Source organism: Oncorhynchus nerka, linkage group LG26 (genome assembly GCF_034236695.1).
Source record: "Oncorhynchus nerka isolate Pitt River linkage group LG26, Oner_Uvic_2.0, whole genome shotgun sequence".
NCBI classification, from domain to species: Eukaryota; Metazoa; Chordata; class Actinopteri; order Salmoniformes; family Salmonidae; genus Oncorhynchus; species Oncorhynchus nerka.
In genome coordinates, this window is record NC_088421.1 from 100,422 (window position 1) to 117,810 (window position 17,389).

General features: G+C 44.7%; 1 protein-coding gene across 5 annotated transcripts in view; it reads left to right on the forward strand.

Moving 5' to 3' along the window:
* Positions 1-1,366: 1,366 nt before the first annotated feature.
* The window catches only part of LOC115121711 (proton-coupled zinc antiporter SLC30A9, mitochondrial-like), a 30,523-nt gene continuing 14,500 nt past the window's right edge, over positions 1,367-17,389 (forward strand). For 2 of the 5 annotated variants that reach the window (XM_065011066.1, XM_065011067.1), the window contains exons 1-13: positions 1,367-1,828; positions 2,489-2,638; positions 2,757-2,948; positions 5,891-6,041; positions 7,247-7,329; positions 7,564-7,622; positions 8,667-8,737; positions 9,370-9,472; positions 9,926-9,981; positions 10,081-10,216; positions 10,498-10,537; positions 10,845-10,916; positions 11,186-11,293. In XM_065011066.1, coding sequence (XP_064867138.1) covers positions 2,530-2,638; positions 2,757-2,948; positions 5,891-6,041; positions 7,247-7,329; positions 7,564-7,622; positions 8,667-8,737; positions 9,370-9,472; positions 9,926-9,981; positions 10,081-10,216; positions 10,498-10,537; positions 10,845-10,916; positions 11,186-11,293 — 1,180 coding nt within the window. In that variant the 5' untranslated portion in view covers positions 1,367-1,828; positions 2,489-2,529. Of the gene's footprint in view, positions 1,829-1,999; positions 2,061-2,488; positions 2,639-2,756; positions 2,949-5,890; positions 6,042-7,246; positions 7,330-7,563; positions 7,623-8,666; positions 8,738-9,369; positions 9,473-9,925; positions 9,982-10,080; positions 10,217-10,497; positions 10,538-10,844; positions 10,917-11,185; positions 11,294-11,512; positions 11,568-12,947; positions 13,880-17,389 lie in introns of those variants that run through there. The other 3 variants (XM_065011065.1, XM_065011063.1, XM_065011064.1) reach the window with 3 other exon arrangements.

Here is a 17,389-nt window from a genome sequence, read left to right on the forward strand (position 1 = left end):
TCACTGGGCGCACATATTGATGTGGGCTGGTGCTGATAAAATGCCAGGGCCGAATTCTTGTCCCAGTCATGCAGCTGCATTGCTTAGGGCATGAAAATCACTCCAGTCAACAGGGAAAGCCCACCTTCAAATTAATTGGGTTGAGGTCAGGTCATCTGATGCAGCACTCCATCACTCTCCTTGGTCAAATAGCCCTTTCACAGTCTGGAGGTGTGTCATTGTCCTGTTAAAAAAACAAATGATAGTCCCACTAAGAGCAAACCAGATGGGATGGCGTATCGCTGCAGAATGCTGTGGTGGCCATGCTGGTTAAGTGTTCCTTGAATTCTAAATAAATCACAGACAGTGTCAGCAGCAAAGCACCCCCACACCATCACACCTCCTCCATGCTTCACGGTGGGAACCACACACGTGGAGATAATTTGTTCACCTACTCTGCGTCTCAGAAAGACACGGCGGTTGGAACCAAAAATCTCCAATTTGGACTCATCAGACCAAAGGACAGATTTCCACTGGTCTAATGTCCATTGCTCGTGTTTCTTGGCCCATTCGACCATGAAGGCCTGATTCACACAGTCTCCTCTGAACAGTTGATATTGAGATGTGTCAGTTACTTTTATTTGGGCTGCATTTATTTGGGCTGCAATTTCTGAGGTTGGTAACTCTAATGAACTCATCCTCTGCAGCAGAGGTAGTAACTGGCTCTTCCTTTCCTGTGGCGGTCCTCATCATAGCATTTGGTGGTTTTTGCGACTTCACTTGAAGAAACTTTCAACGTTTTTGACATTTTCCGCATTGACTGACCTTCATGTCTTAAAGTAATGATGGACTGTTGTTTCTCTTTGCTTATTTGAGCTGTTAACTTTGCACACCTGTTAATTGAAATGCATTCCAGGTGACTCATGAAGCTGGTTAAGAGAATGACAAGAGTGTGCAAAGCTGTCATCAAAGCAATGGGTGGCTACTTTGAAGAATCTCAAATATATTTTGTTTAACACTTTTTTGTTTACTACATGCTTCCATATGTGTTATTTCATAGTTTTGATGTCTTCACTATTATTCTACAATGTAGAAAATAGTACAAATAAAGAAAAAACATTGAATGGTTAGGTGTGTCCAAACTTTTGAATGGTACTGTATAAACAATCAGAAAATAATTAGCTAACAAAATAAAAAGTTTATTTCTAAAAAAAATGTCATACTAAAATCTGCCTTGCTAAAAATATAAAATTTTGTACAATATTTACAAAGCTCTCTGCCGACAGCACGGCGCCATGGCAACCACGGAACTCCAACTCCAATATAATAGTTCTATGCAAATAACTTACGTGCTTTCACTACGACCGAGAACTCGGAAGAAAACGAGGTCAAATCATGACGTCTGTGATTTTCAGGTCCGAAAGTCGGGGCTTTAGAAAGATTCCTGATTCACAACAACTGAGAACTTGGAATTCTCAGACTTCCGAGCGTTTCAAACAACTGGAAACTGGGAAAACGAGTTTCGACTGGCAAAAATGTATTTGAACGGTCATCCAACTTGGAATTCCAAACCCGAAACCTGGCATCTTTTTAGAACTCTGACTTTACAACCTGAAGATCACTACGTCATGATGTGAAGTTTAACTTGGAATTCCGAGTTGGATGACAGTTCAAAAATAGCTCGGTTTTTTCCGAGTTCACAATTGTCGTGAACGCACGGGAGTCGAAAGTCGAAGATTTCCGTCTCAGTGAAGTTATTTACGGCCACAGTGGTTATCTTAACTAACGTTAGCGGGTTAACAGAACTCAAATGGACTGAGATATGCGGAGCAAATATCACACAAGAAAGGTAAGGCCGCCTTGAAATAAATAACCATGTATAAACCGCCTATCTGCCATCTAAAACAAACGCATAATGAATGTATACGTAGGGTGACGCTTTATGTAGCATGTGCCAGCAGGCTAACGTAAGCTAGCTAACTACAGTAACTAACGTTACGAAGGTATTCCAAACCCGTTTGGCCTCACTGTCCGGCGCCGGAGGCTTTGTCTGGCTTGCCAGTATCAAGTTAATTAGCAAGGTAATTGTCTACCCGTTTCATTTATTGATGGTAACGTTACTGTCACAACAACATTGACCAGGTTAACAGGGCGCTTTCGTTGCAATTCCATTTGAACCTCATCCTTCTAACCTAGCTAACGTTAGACAACTAGTTTGCTAACTATATTAGCCGGTCAGCCAACTTGGAACTAGCTAGCTGATGTGATGCGGCATTATTAGCTAACGTTAGCTAGATACAGGCAGGTTCAGCGAACGTTCTAGATGGTAACGTTCAGGTTCAGCGAGCGTTCTAGATGGTAAGGTTAGTTGTATTATGATTTATTTGGGAGGATAGTCGGTTTTGTATCTTGTTAACTTAGCGTAGATAGCTAGCTAGTTATGTTTTGCCGACCTCAACCGATACGAACTGATGATTGTATTGAACAGTGATTGTTATCATTCAAACAGCAAGTTCAGGCATTGCTCTACGAAGCCCCGCAATTGGGAGGATGTTCCCCGGCCTGGCACAGAGACTATGGCAAGTCTTCTGCAGGGTCTACCGGCAGCACAGAACCCCACTGTCACAACGACCCCACAGGATTACCCGAACATGCGACGGTGAGGCTCACATGTTCAAGTCAATGCTTTTGTTTAATGCATCACGCTCTTTGTCAGTCCATAGTGTGGGTGTAGTGGCCCAAATAGCTAAAACAGACTAACGCACATTTCACTACAGGGTGGCAGATTGGAGGGATGCACAATCCGTGGTTCAGCCTCCCTGACTTCCGTGTAGCCAATCTAGCAACCAGCCATGTCCAGTACTATTCTACCTCCAGCAGCAGTAAGGATGGCCCTCCACAAGGACCCAACAGTCCGCCTGCTGTGGAGAAGGTGCTAGCTGGGGCTGCACAACCCTCAGACTCTCCAGGTAATGGCAATTGCTTGTCCTGTTTTGGCAATATGTACATGTGTATTCACCAGGAACCAAACAGGTGTAAACCTGTTTGCAAAACGTTTTTCTATTGTGCCTGCTAATAATGCACCCCAGTATTATGTTCAGGTGTCGTAAGAACAGATAAGTGTCTGTCCTTGAAGCATTGCTACATTGTCATAAAAGGATTGAAAAGTATCTCTATTAGTCTTTGTTCTTGTACTCATTTTATTTTAATTTTTTTAACATGCTTGACCCTAACCCCTTAACAGGGTTGGGTAGGTTACTTTCTAAATGTAATATTTTACTAGTTATCTGTCATTGTAATCAGTTACTTAACTTTCGGGTTACCCAAACTCTGTAACGAAATCGGATTACGTTCCATTACTTCTGGATTACTTAAACAATAAGAGGCATTAGAAGAAGAGAAAAATGAATGTTACCAATTTAATCTATTTAAGCAATAATGCACGAGGGGGTGTGGTATATGGCCAATGTACCACGGCTAAGGGATGTTCAAAGATACAGCCCTTAGCTGTGATATATTGGCCATATAGCACAAACACCAGAGGTGGCTTATTGCTATTACCAATGTAAAAATAAATGTTTTGTCATACGGTCTGATGTACCACGGCTGTCAGCCAATCAGCATTCAGGGCTCGAACCACCCAGTTTTTAATGCAGGATAAATCAATGTTAAAGTTTACATAGCTGGCCATATGTGGATGTTAAATTTTACTTTATGGGTTGGTTATGTAGGCTTTTTCTAACCTATCGCTTTCTACAGTCGTGGCCAAAAGTTTTGAATGACACAAATATTAAATTCCACAAAGTTTGCTGCCTCAGTGTCTAGATAATTTTGTCAGATGTTACTATGGAATACTGGTACCATTTCTTTATTCATGGCTGTGTTCTTAGGCAAAATTGTGAGTGAGACCACTCCCTTGGCTGAGAAGCAACCCCAAACATGAAAGGTCTCAGGATGCTTTACTGTTGACATAGGACTGATGGTAGCGCTCACCTTGTCTTCTCCGGACAAGCTTTTTTCCGGATGCCCCAAACAATCGGAAAGGGGATTCATCAGAGAAAATTATTTTACCCCTGTCCTCAGCAGTCCAATCCCTGTACCGTTTGCAGAATATCAGTCTGTCCCTGATGTTTTTCCTGGAGAGAAGTGGCTGCTTTGCTGCCCTTCTTGACAGCAGGCCATCCTCCAAAAGTCTTCGCCTCACCGTGCGTGCAGATGCACTCACACCTGCCTGCGGCCATTCCTGAGCAAGCTATGTACTGGTGGTGCCCCGATCCTGCAGCTGAATCAACTTTAGGAGACGGTCCTGGCGCTTGCTGGACCTTCTTGGGCGCACTTGAAGCCGCCTTCACAACAATTGAACCGCTCTCCTTGAAGTTCTTAATGATCTGATAAATGGCTGATTTAGGTGCAATCTTACTGGCAGCAATATCCTTGCCTGTGAAGCCCTTTTGTGCAAAGCAATGATGACGGCACGTGTTTCCTTGCAGGTAACCATGGTTGACAGAGGAAGAACAATGATTCCAAGCACCCGACTCCTTTTGAAGTTTCCAGTCTGTTATTCCAACTCAATCAGCATCAGAGTGATCTCCAGCCTTGTCCTCGTCAACACTCACACCTTTGTTAACGAGAGAGTGTAATGTTTGTCATTCTCAAATATTTTGGCCACGACTGTAATACAATTTAAATTAGACTTTGGTTTTTAATGTGAAGATGTATCAGAATTCCAGTCATTCCAATAAATATTATACCCATTGATCTTCAAGAATAGGATTTATGGAAATCTAGATTAGCCAAATCGTTTTACCTCAGCATGACCCCAAAACTAAGGACTTATTAGCCAGCCCTACTGTTTATGGAGGATTGATTTGGCTCATTGATTCGAGTTGAAAAATACATGCTGCCCTCATGGAATGGCATTCTTTGAGCAATACTGAAGAAAAAAATCCCAACTTGTGTTCAACAGGCTTGGCTCCACACTGTGCAGCTGTTGCAAGAGCACATTTTTCACTGGCTGTCCACTGGTTTCAGCTTCTTGAATTCAACCATTATTGGGTTCAAATACACATTCAGATTTGTGAACAGCCGTCCACAACAGCCACAATCCGCAACGCGCAAATAGCTAAATGAGAGAGCAGCAGTGTGATTCACATCAATGCGCTAACGTTAGGTGGATATCAATAATAAGTGATGTCCGTATCATCCTAGACTAAACCACTTCTGTCATCCATACCTCCAAGCGTTTATTCAAGTTAGATCATCTTTGGATGCCGACAGCAGTTGCCATCATTGGAAGACACTGCTTGGACTGTAGCCGACAAAAGCCTATTCCTGCTCTTTTCCCGCAATCCATCAAGCACATTTGTTGTGTCATAGTGGTCTCTGACTTGTCGTCAGACTCGCTCAGGTGGAACAAATTTAAACTTTCGCCTTTTTTAAATGCTGATTTGAATGTCATTGAGAACAGAAGTGTCAAAAGTAATTGTAATTGCTGAAATATACTTAAGTATAAATTTCAAATGGCTTATTAAGCAAACCAGATTGCACAATTGTTTTTATTTATGGATAGCAATGGGCGCACACTACAACACGCAGACATTAATTTACAAATGAGGCATTTGTAGTTAGCGAGTCCTCCAGATCAGAGGAAGAAGGGATGAACAGGGATGTTCTCTTGATAAGTGCTTGAATTTGACAATTTTCCTGTCCTATGCATTCAACATTTAACAAGTACTTTTTGAGTGTCAAGGGAAAATGTATGGAGTAAAAAGTACAATCTTTTCTTTATGGATGTAGTAAAGTAAAAGTGGTCAAATACCCCCAAAAACTACTTTATTTTTACTTAAGTACTTTACACCACTGGTGTTCAGTAAAACAATGAATTAACATTTTATTAATTGACTTTTCTCAGGGTCAACAACACCCCAAGGTCTGACAAAAACTGAGACCATTCAAGTGAAAGTGCGGGCTGTGCTTAAGAAGAAGGACTATGGATCCAAGTACACCCAGAACAACTTTATCACTGCAGTCAGAGCTGCGAATGAGTTCTGTCTCAAGCCAAGGTAAATCCTCAATAACAGGGAATTTTACAAATGGGCATTAATGGATACAGGTCAACCAAAACTCACAATGGTGAAAGTATTGCTATTTCTTGAGTATTCTGCTGGTGCATGGGCAATGTACACCTTTTAAAGGAAGTTGTAGCTATTCTTTTCTGAATTCGGTGTATTCCAGACCATACCAGTGCGGCTTAGAATTAATCTTCCACTGAGCTAATGGGGAAACTCACTGTTGTGATTATCACATTAAGGGAAGTTAACATGTCCACGATTCTGTCATTTGTTCTGGGGACACCACTAACATTGAGTGACTGGAGGTCATAAGGTGAATGCACCAATTTGTAAGTCGCTCTGGATAAGAGCGTCTGCTAAATGACTTAAATGTAAATGTAATGTAATGTGGCTGCTGCCAACACACTGACTCAACTCCAGCCACTTTAATAATGGGAAATGATGTAAAAATATATCACTAGCCACTTTAAACAATGCTACCTAATATAATGTTTACATACTCTACATTATTCATCTCATATGTATACGTATATACTGTACTCTATATCATCTGCATCCTTATGTAATACATGTATCACTAGCCACTTTAACTATGCCACTTTGTTTACATACTCATCTCATATGTATATACTGCACTCAATACCATCTACTGTATCTTGCCTATGCCGCTCTGTACCATCACTCATTCATATATCTTATGTACATATTCTTTATCCCCTTACACTTGTGTCTATAAGGTAGTAGTTTTGGAATTGTTAGCTAGATTACTTGTTGGTTATTACTGCATTGTCGGAACTAGAAGCACAAGCATTTCGCTACACTCGCACTAACATCTGCTAACCATGTGTATGTGACAAATAAAATTAGATTTGATGTACTCTAGCCCTGTCTGTCCGTCTCGCTTTCTGTCTCGCTCGCTATTTCTGACTTTTCTCTCTCTGTTTTTTCTCTCGACACCGAGGCTTTCTCTGTATTTCTGCGATCAGATGTGGAAGTCAAGTTAGTACATTTTATATTCCTTACTACCAGTAACATAATGTCATAAAAAGCAAGTCTTTACAGCACCAAAATTAATTAATTGTTGGAATCCTGCACCTTACAGTTGATGGCACATTAGCAACCTTAAGCCAATGTGATGCTAATAGGTAGACCATCTTGTATATGATACAAACATGTTATTTCAATCTGACTTCCAGAGCTCTAGATGTGTGGGGAAGTCCTGAAGCCCTTGACAGAGAGCAGAAACTCAGGAAAGTGGAGGAGAGGGAGTATGAAGAAAGTAGGTATCCTCCACCCTGCATGTGCAGAACGTCTATACTAGCTCTGTTTAGTATGTGCGTTTTTCTTTTTGTAACCCAGCCTAGGCTGTGTGTTGAAGTGGTTTTACATATTGACATGTAGCCCGGGGGTCCTATTTATTAGGTAACAAATGGAAGAGAACGGATTATCTTGGCTAGTCCAATAAGAAATGCCCATTTTAATTTTCTCCTCACTCCTTTTCACTGTCTTTCAGATATTTTCCAGAATCAGCAGTTGCTAAAGGAGTACAAAGATTTCTGGGGAAACACGAAGGTGAGTTCAGGGTCTATGTGACCTGAAGCAATGTGATGTGGTTCCCTGTTGAAAGCCTTCAAGCTTAGCTAATATTTAAAGTGCAAATATATCCATGTTACACATTTTGACCAGAATTTCTGTGGTGGTCATTTATGGAGATCTACCAGGATATCTTGAGGATAGTTGCGGATAGTAAGATAGAAACGCAACTATCATATTAGCCATGCTATATATTTAGCCACAACCAAATTGATGGGGAGCCAGGATCTCCTGACCAGACTGAGTGTGATGGATCGAGAAATGGATACAGTACAGTGGTTACTTGTCCTGCTGGCTGCTACCGAAAGCCAGAGCTGTCAAAATGTCCCTCACGTGGCCTTTGACCCAGTGCAGAGTTATTTAACCCACACAGCCCTGCATCACTGGTCTCGTGTGGCTCATTTGGTAGAGCATGGCACTTGCAATGCAAGGGTTGTGGGTTAGATGCCCGTTGTGGATCAGTACAACAAAATCTGAAAAATGTATGTACTCTGGATAAGAGCAGCTGCTGAATGACTAAAATGTAAAGACAAATAGATTTAACCTGAAATTGTTTCATTCTCACCAACGATCATTGACACAGTGCCTCTGGTATTTTTCAGTTTTTTATTTTTAATACATTTGCATACATTTCTAAAAACCTGTTTGCTTTGACATTATGGGGTATTGTGTGTTGATTTGAAGGGGGGGGGGGGGGGTGTGTGTATGTGATACATTTTAGAATAGGGCTGTAATGTAACAAGGTGGAAAAGTCTAGGGCTCTGAATACTTTCCGAAGGCACTGTATATGAAGGGCAGTGTTTTTGCATTATTTCACTTTTTGTTTTTTGTAAAGTTTTCTGGAAGTAGATATTTCTGTAGGACTGTATTCTGAGGATTTTCAATTCGTCTTAATCCAAAGTATTTTTATTTTTGAATTAATTTAGAATGGAATTTAACCTATTGTTTTCTCAAATCATAATTCTGATATAGCAGACATTATCTCTAGTAGGCCTGATCTTTTCTCTCTCGTATGTCATGTAGCCCCGATCAGGCAGCAAGAGGGCGACATTTTCACAAGGGCCGGGGAAGGTTGTGTTGGTGGCCATATGCATGTAAGTCTCCTTTTCCCTGTCCTGTGTTCCCCCTCACAGAATAGTGTCTCATTACTTTTGTTATACCCTACTGTTAAGGTGGCCTTCACGAACCCCCCCCCCCCCCCAAAAAAAACCTGGTAATTATTCTTATGCATGCCAGAATTATTTTACTGTAGTTGAATTACAATTTCTTCAGCCAGGAATTCAAATGTGATTTAAAGTACAAGTTGATCAGGGCCAGGGGTAGGTTCTCACACAAGACACTGTTGGTCTATTGGATTAGAGCTATTGAGTTAACAGGCATGACATGGTCAGATGAGGGACTCCACTTTATCTGTTCATTAACCCCCATGTCATGCAGGAAGTATAGGTGTTAGTATAGTTAATTTACAAGAGACGGGTCTTAACTCTGTCTGGATACATCCTCAGTCCAAGTCATTGATATCAGTAGACACATTGAGTTGGATATTATGCTCAATCATGCAAAGAAAAGGAAGTAAACCGAAACGTTCTATATTTTAACACCGGCCATTGAATTGTACATCAGAGAGCGTGAACTTAACTCGCCCTATGTGAAACTACTTTTATTGTCCTCTCTGATTGATGCGAATAGGTTTTAAGGTTGAGTCTGTTGCTCTCTCTGCCCTCAGTAATGGACTGAATTTCTTCTTCAAGCTCCTGGCTTGGGTGTACACTGGATCAGCCAGCATGTTCTCAGAGGCCATTCACTCCCTGGCTGACACCTGCAACCAGGTCAGATGCAGTGGCTATGTCCCAATTATCTCTCCATCCTCCCAAAGTGTGCCCTTGTTCACTCGCCTTCGCTGATTTGAAAGGTAATGACTGGTATCAAAAATATTGTGTAAAATCCCATGCCTCAATCAATCCCATGCTTTGAGATTTGTGGGAAGTAGTGAATGAGTGCACACTTCAGGATGAAATAGATTGAGATGTGCCCTCTATCCAAATCCACTGGCTACCAAGAAGTTCACATATCATCACATACCCTGATATTGCAATGAGTTAGAATTCCCTGATTAATAGTTGGTCCCATCCCTGATTGCAATGCTAAAGTGTTTAAATGTCGACTGTCTTAAAAGCCAGAACTGGAATGTACTGTATGATAGTCATTGTAAACAATGTGTCATACACCGTATATTTTGAAGGCAGCCGGTTTGATTTACAGCTCATCCCCCTCTCCTGCAGGCTCTTCTTGCAATCGGCATCAGCCAGTCTATCCGGAACCCTGACGCTGTCCACCCGTAAGCACCACACCACCATTAAATTATACATGTGTGTGTGTCTCTTCTGGGGGGGTGTGAGTGCTGGTATAAAACATGTTTTCTCCTCTGACTTTTAAGATACGGCTTCTCCAACATGCGCTACATCGCCTCGCTCATCAGTGGCGTGGGCATTTTCATGATGGGAGCGGGTCTCTCTTGGTACCACGGCATCATGGGACTGCTGCACCCACAGCCAATCGAGTCTCTGCTTTGGGTGAGTGGCCACATTGTTACTGCTGCTGAGGGGGATCAGTTTGGGCATGACCACGTGCAGAATAGCTCATCTTAATCACATACTGTAAATAAGTAGCTATTTGGGATGCAAGATTTGTACAATTGACTCTGCACAGTCCGTATTGTCAGTATCAAACATTCGCATACTATTTGACTGAATTAACTGTTACCTCTTGTGTTTTTGCTAAAGTGGTTGATAGAACTGTGCTTTAGGAACGATGTCCCTCTTGATTTGTTGGTTTGTGTTTTTGTCTCTTGCAGGCTTACTGCATCTTGGCAGGATCTCTGGTCTCAGAAGGAGGTATCTTATGGTCTGAAGTTACGATCTATCACCCTCTGGGACTGTATTCATGAAGTGTCTCAGAGTACGAGTTCTGATTTGGTATCAGTTTTGCCTTATATGTCAATATGAATAACATGACCTGGAGAAGGGGGGGGACTGATCTTAGATTGGCACTCCTATTCTGAGACTCTTGATAGGCCATGCTATGTACTTGTAGTTAAAATGGTTATAATGCAGTACATGTGTTCAATAGGAAGGGACACTGCCTGTTCTATGGAACCCATGAAGTCAATGTTTCTTTTTGCTTCTTCTCCCTCACTCTCAGCAACACTGCTAGTGGCCATTAATGAAATTAAAAAGAGTGCTGGCCAGCAAGGAGTGTCCTTCTACGAATATGGTTTGTACCATGCATATTTATTTTGTCACTTTTTTTTTTTTTTTTGACGGTATGCATCAAACTACTTACCCAGCGCCAAGGCATCCTAAGTTTTAACATACTCCCGTCTTAATTCCAAATAATTTTACACGGTAGTTGTTAGCATGCATTCCAGTGCATGTTGCTACGTCAATGCTTCTGTAAGAAAGTTATCTGCATGCCATCCCTTACAATATGTATGTAAATCAGTAGTTATTGTGATCAGTGAAGCAGTATGTTTTCATGTGCAGTAATGCAGAGCCGAGACCCCAGCACTAACGTGGTGCTGCTGGAGGACTCTGCTGCTGTGCTGGGAGTGATCATGGCCTCCAGCTGCATGGGGCTCACCTCGCTCACAGGTACGCATGCATGCGGGTACGCACTAGAGGTCAGGTATTTTTATTTTATTTTTAAGATGTATTTGTAATAATGACAATTACAACAATCAATTTGGCCTCAAATAAATAATGAAACATGTTCAATTTGGTTTAAATAATGCAAAAACAAAGTGTTGGAGAAGAAAGTAAAAGTGCAATATGTGCTATGTAAGAAAGCTAACATGTAAGTTCCTTGCTCAGAACATGAGAACATATGAAAGCTGGTGGTTCCTTTTTAAGTCTTCAATATTCCCAGGTAAGAAGTTTTAGGTTGTAGTTATTATAGGAATTATAGGACTATTTCACTCTATACCATTTGTATTTCATTAACCTTTGACTATTGGATGTTCTTATAGGCACTTTAGTATTGCCAGTGTAACAGTATAGCTTCCGTCCCTCTCCTCGCTCCTCCCTGGGCTCGAACCAGGAACACAACGACAACAGCCACCCTCGAAGCAGCGTTACCCATGCAGAGCAAGGGAAACAACTACTCCAGGTCTCAGGGCGAGTGACGTTTGAAACGCTATTAGCGCGCGCTAACTAGCTAGCCAGTTCCCTTCGGTTACACCAGCCTCATCTCAGGAGATGATAGGCTTGAAGTCATAAACTTGAAGCATTGCGAAGAGCTGCTGGCAAACGCAGGAAAGTGCTGTTTGAATGACTGCTTATGAGCCTGCTGCTGCCTACCACCGCTCAGTCAGACTGCTCTATCAAATCATAGACTTAGTTATAACACAGAAATACGAGCCTTTGGTCATTAAAATGGTCGAATCCGGTAACTATAATTTCGAAAACAAAACAAACCGTTCCTTATTTTATCTAACGGATGGCATCCCTAAGTCTAAATATTGCTGTTACATTGTACAACCTTCAATGTTGTGTCATAATTATGTACAATTCTGGCAAATTAATTACCTCCTTTGTTAGGAATCAATGGACTTCACACAGTTCGCAATGAGCCAAGCGGCCCAATCTGCTGCATAAACCCTGACTCTGTTGCACGGAATGCAAGAGAAGTGACAATTTCCCTAGTTATAAGAAATTCATGTGCTTTTTTTTTCCGCAAATGCGCTTGTTAAATCATCACTGTTTGTTGAAGTAGGCTGTGATTCAATGAGATATTAATAGGCACCGCATCGATTATATGCAACGCAGGACATGCTAGATAAACTAGTAATATCAACCATGTGTAGTTAACTAGTGATTATGTCAAGATAAGTTTAATGCTAGCTAGCAACTTACTGTCACGAATATTACCGACGGTGACTCCCCTTCTTGTTCGGTTGGCGCTCGGCGGTCGTCGTCGCCGGTCTACTAGCTATCGCTGATCCGTTGTTCTGTGTTCGTTTAGTTCTGTCTAATTGGTATCACCTGTTTCTTGTTTGGTTGTTAGGATAGGGTTATATATAGTCTGTTCAGCCCGCTTCTGTTTCGTGCGGGCTTGTTCTCCTGTTTCTTTGTTTGAGTGTATTTTGTTTGCATTTGGGTTTCACGCTGTCCGTTTATATTTCTGTTCATTTGTGTTTCCACTTTTGTACATGTTATGTTTCCAGGACATTAAAGCGTGTTGTTTTTCCCACATCCTTTGCTCTCTGCGCCTGACTCCACACCTCTTCACTCATTTAAACGAACACAGAAGCCCGCACCTTCTATGGAGTCAGCAGGAGCAGCGACCACTCCTCTTCCCACTATGGAAGAGCGAGTTCAACATCACACGTCCATCCTCCATCGCCTAGGATCAGCGATGGATCAGATGATGGAGAGGATGGATCGTTGGGAGAGGAATGGTTTCCCTACTACTACCCCACCGACCCTCCTACCAGCAACTCTACCATCTCCCCCATCTGGATCCGGTTCCAGCGCTCTGCACATGACGCCTCCGAGGAATTACGATGGAGCAGCGACGGGGTGCCAGGGATTCCTGCTGCAATTAGACCTCTACCTGGCCACCGTTCGGCCGGCCCCCTCGGAGGAGGAGAGAGTAGGGGTCCTCATCACCTGCCTGACCGGTAGAGCCCTGGAGTGGGCTAATGCGGTCTGGAACGGGCCCGACTCAGCGAAGGACAACTACCCAGAGTTCATCCGCCGTTTCAGGGCCGTGTTCGATCACCCTCCAGAAGGTCGAGTGGCGGGTGAGAGATTGTTCCATCTTAGACAGGGGGACGAAGAGCGCGCAGGACTTCGCTGGAGTTTCGGACCTTGGCTGCGGGAGCAGGCTGGAACGACAGGGCCCTGATAGACCATTACAGGTGTAGCCTGAGAGAGGACGTCCGTAGGGAGCTGGCCTGTCGGGATACTACGCTTAGCCTGGATGGACTGATAGACCTGTCGATCCGGTTGGACCATCTGCTAGCTGCTCGTGGACGTTCCGAAAGGGTCCTGTCAGTTCTACCTCCTGATCATCCTGCCCCTATCCCGATGGAGCTAGGAGGGACTGCGTCAAGGGAGATCGGAGGAGGAAGCTCCTCCTGTACCAGTTGTGGCCGGAGAGGGCACACGTCTGGTCGGTGCTGGAGGAATTCATCTGGGAATCGTGAGGGCAGGCAGAACACTCATCGGTCACCCCAGGTGAGTAAGCACCACACTCTTACATTACATTACATTTAAGTCATTTAGCAGACGCTCTTATCCAGAGCGACTTACAAATTGGTGCATTCACCTTATGACATCCAGTGGAACAGTAGTGCATCTAAATCTTTTAAGGGGGAGGGGGGGTGAGAGGGATTACTTTATCCTATCCTAGGTATTCCTTAACGAGGTGGGGTTTCAGGTGTCTCCGGAAGGTGGTGATTGACTCCGCTGTCCTGGCGTCGTGAGGGAGTTTGTTCCACCATTGGGGGGCCAGAGCAGCGAACAGTTTTGACTGGGCTGAGCGGGAACTGTACTTCCTCAGTGGTAGGGAGGCGAGCAGGCCAGAGGTGGATGAACGCAGTGCCCTTGTTTGGGTGTAGGGCCTGATCAGAGCCTGGAGGTACTGAGGTGCCGTTCCCCTCACAGCTCCGTAGGCAAGCACCATGGTCTTGTAGCGGATGCGAGCTTCAACTGGAAGCCAGTGGAGGGAGCGGAGGAGCGGGGTGACGTGAGAGAACTTGGGAAGGTTGAACACCAGACGGGCTGCGGCGTTCTGGATGAGTTGTAGGGGTTTAATGGCACAGGCAGGGGAGCCCAGCCAACAGCGAGTTGCAGTAATCCAGACGGGAGATGACAAGTGCCTGGATTAGGACCTGCGCCGCTCGTGTGTGAGGCAGGGTCGTACTCTGCGGATGTTGTAGAGCATGAACCTACAGGAACGGGCCACCGCCTTGATGTTAGTTGAGAACGACAGGGTGTTGTCCAGGATCACGCCAAGGTTCTTAGCGCTCTGGGAGGAGGACACAATGGAGTTGTCAACCGTGATGGCGAGATCATGGAACGGGCAGTCCTTCCCCGGGAGGAAGAGCAGCTCCGTCTTGCCGAGGTTCAGCTTGAGGTGGTGATCCGTCATCCACACGGATATGTCTGCCAGACATGCAGAGATGCGATTCGCCACCTGGTCATCAGAAGGGGGAAAGGAGAAGATTAATTGTGTGTCGTCTGCATAGCAATGATAGGAGAGACCATGTGAGGTTATGACAGAGCCAAGTGACTTGGTGTATAGCGAGAATAGGAGAGGGCCTAGAACAGAGCCCTGGGGGACGCCAGTGGTGAGAGCACGTGGTGTGGAGACGGATTCTCGCCACGCCACCTGGTAGGAGCGACCTGTCAGGTAGGGACGCAATCCAAGCGTGGGCCGCGCCGGAGATGCCCAACTCGGAGAGGGTGGAGAGGAGGATCTGATGGTTCACAGTATCGAAGGCAGCCGATAGGTCTAGAAGGATGAGAGCAGAGGAGAGAGAGTTAGCTTTAGCAGTGCGGAGCGCCTCCGTGATACAGAGAAGAGCAGTCTCAGTTGAATGACTAGTCTTGAAACCTGACTGATTTGGATCAAGAAGGTCATTCTGAGAGAGATAGCGGGAGAGCTGGCCAAGGACGGCACGTTCAAGAGTTTTGGAGAGAAAAGAAAGAAGGGATACTGGTCTGTAGTTGTTGACATCGGAGGGATCGAGTGTAGGTTTTTTCAGAAGGGTGCAACTCTCGCTCTCTTGAAGACGGAGGGACGTAGCCAGCGGTCAGGGATGAGTTGATGTGCGAGGTGAGGTAAGGGAGAAGGTCTCCGGAAATGGTCTGGAGAAGAGAGGAGGGATAGGGTCAAGCGGGCAGGTTGTTGGGCGGCCGGCCGTCACAAGACGCGAGATTTCATCTGGAGAGAGAGGGGAGAAAGAGGTCAGAGCACAGGGTAGGGCAGTGTGAGCAGAACCAGCGGTGTCGTTTGACTTAGCAAACGAGGATCGGATGTCGTCGACCTTCTTTTCAAAATGGTTGACGAAGTCATCTGCAGAGAGGGAGGAGGGGGAGGGGAGGAGGATTCAGGAGGGAGGAGAAGGTTGCAAAGAGCTTCCTAGGGTTAGAGGCAGATGCTTGGAATTTAGAGTGGTAGAAAGTGGCTTTAGCAGCAGAGAGAGAAGAGGAAAATGTAGAGAGGAGGGAGTGAAAAGATGTCAGGTCCGCAGGGAGGCGAGCGAGTTTTCCTCCATTTCCGCTCGGCTGCCCGGAGCCCTGTTCTGTGAGCTCGCAATGAGTCGTCGAGCCACGGAGCGGGAGGGGAGGACCGAGCCGGCCTGGAGGATAGGGGACATAGAGAGTCAAAGGATGCAGAAAGGGAGGAGAGGAGGGTTGAGGAGGCAGAATCAGGAGATAGGTTGGAGAAGGTTTGAGCAGAGGGAAGAGATGATAGGATGGAAGAGGAGAGAGTAGCGGGGGAGAGAGAGCGAAGGTTGGGACGGCGCGATACCATCCGAGTAGGGGCAGTGTGGGAAGTGTTGGATGAGAGCGAGAGGGAAAAGGATACAAGGTAGTGGTCGGAGACTTGGAGGGGAGTTGCAACGAGGTTAGTGGAAGAACAGCATCTAGTAAAGATGAGGTCGAGCGTATTTCCTGCCTTGTGAGTAGGGGGGGAAGGTGAGAGGGTGAGGTCAAAAGAGGAGAGGAGTGGAAAGAAGGAGGCAGAGAGGAATGAGTCACTCTCCCAGAGTTTCCTGTTGGTCACATGTTCCTATTAATTTGTTTCCTTAATTATTCTCCTTCTCTCCAGCATAAGGCACTGGTAGATTCAGGCGCAGCTGGAAACTTTATAGATCGCGGACTCGCTCAGAGGTTGAGGATTCCGTTAGTAAAAGTAGACCCCCCTTTTCCCGTGCACTCTTTAGATAGTCGACCATTAGGGTCAGGGCTGGTAAAGAAAGCCACAATTTCATTGGAGATGATTACGCAGGGGAATCACAAGGAGCGAATTAGTTTGTTCCTTATCGATTCACCTGCATTTCCAGTTGTTCTGGGGATTCCCTGGCTAGCTATTCATAATCCTACGATTTCGTGAAACAGGGAACTCTACAGGGGTGGTCTGATGAGTGTTCAGGCAGGTGTGTAGGGGTTTCCATCGGTGCGACAACGGTGGAGAGTCCAGACCAGGTTTCCACCGTGCGCATTCCAGCTGAGTATGACGATTTGGCTATCGTTTTCAGTAAAAAGAAAGCGACCCAATTACCACCCCATAGGCAGGGGGATTGCGTGATAAATCTCCAGGGTAACGCTGCACTCCCCAGGAGTCATGTGTATCCTTTGTCCCAGGAGGAGAAGGTGGCTATGGAAACTTATATCACCGAGGCTCTGGGACAGGGGTACATTCAGCCCTCCATGTCACCTGTCTCTTCGAGTTTCTTTTTTGTGAAGAAAAAAGATGGTGGTTACGTCCGTGTATTGATTATAGAGGTCTAAATTCCATCACAGTGGGTTTTAGTTACCCACTACCTCTCATTGCTACAGCAGTGGAATCATTTCACGGAGCGCAGTTCTTCACTAAACTGGATCTCAGGAGTGCTTATAATTTGGTGCGTATTCGGGAGGGAGATGAGTGGAAAACTGCATTTAGCACTACGTCGGGCCATTATGAGTACCTCGTCATGCCATACGGTTTAAAGAATGCTCCAGCTATATTTCAAT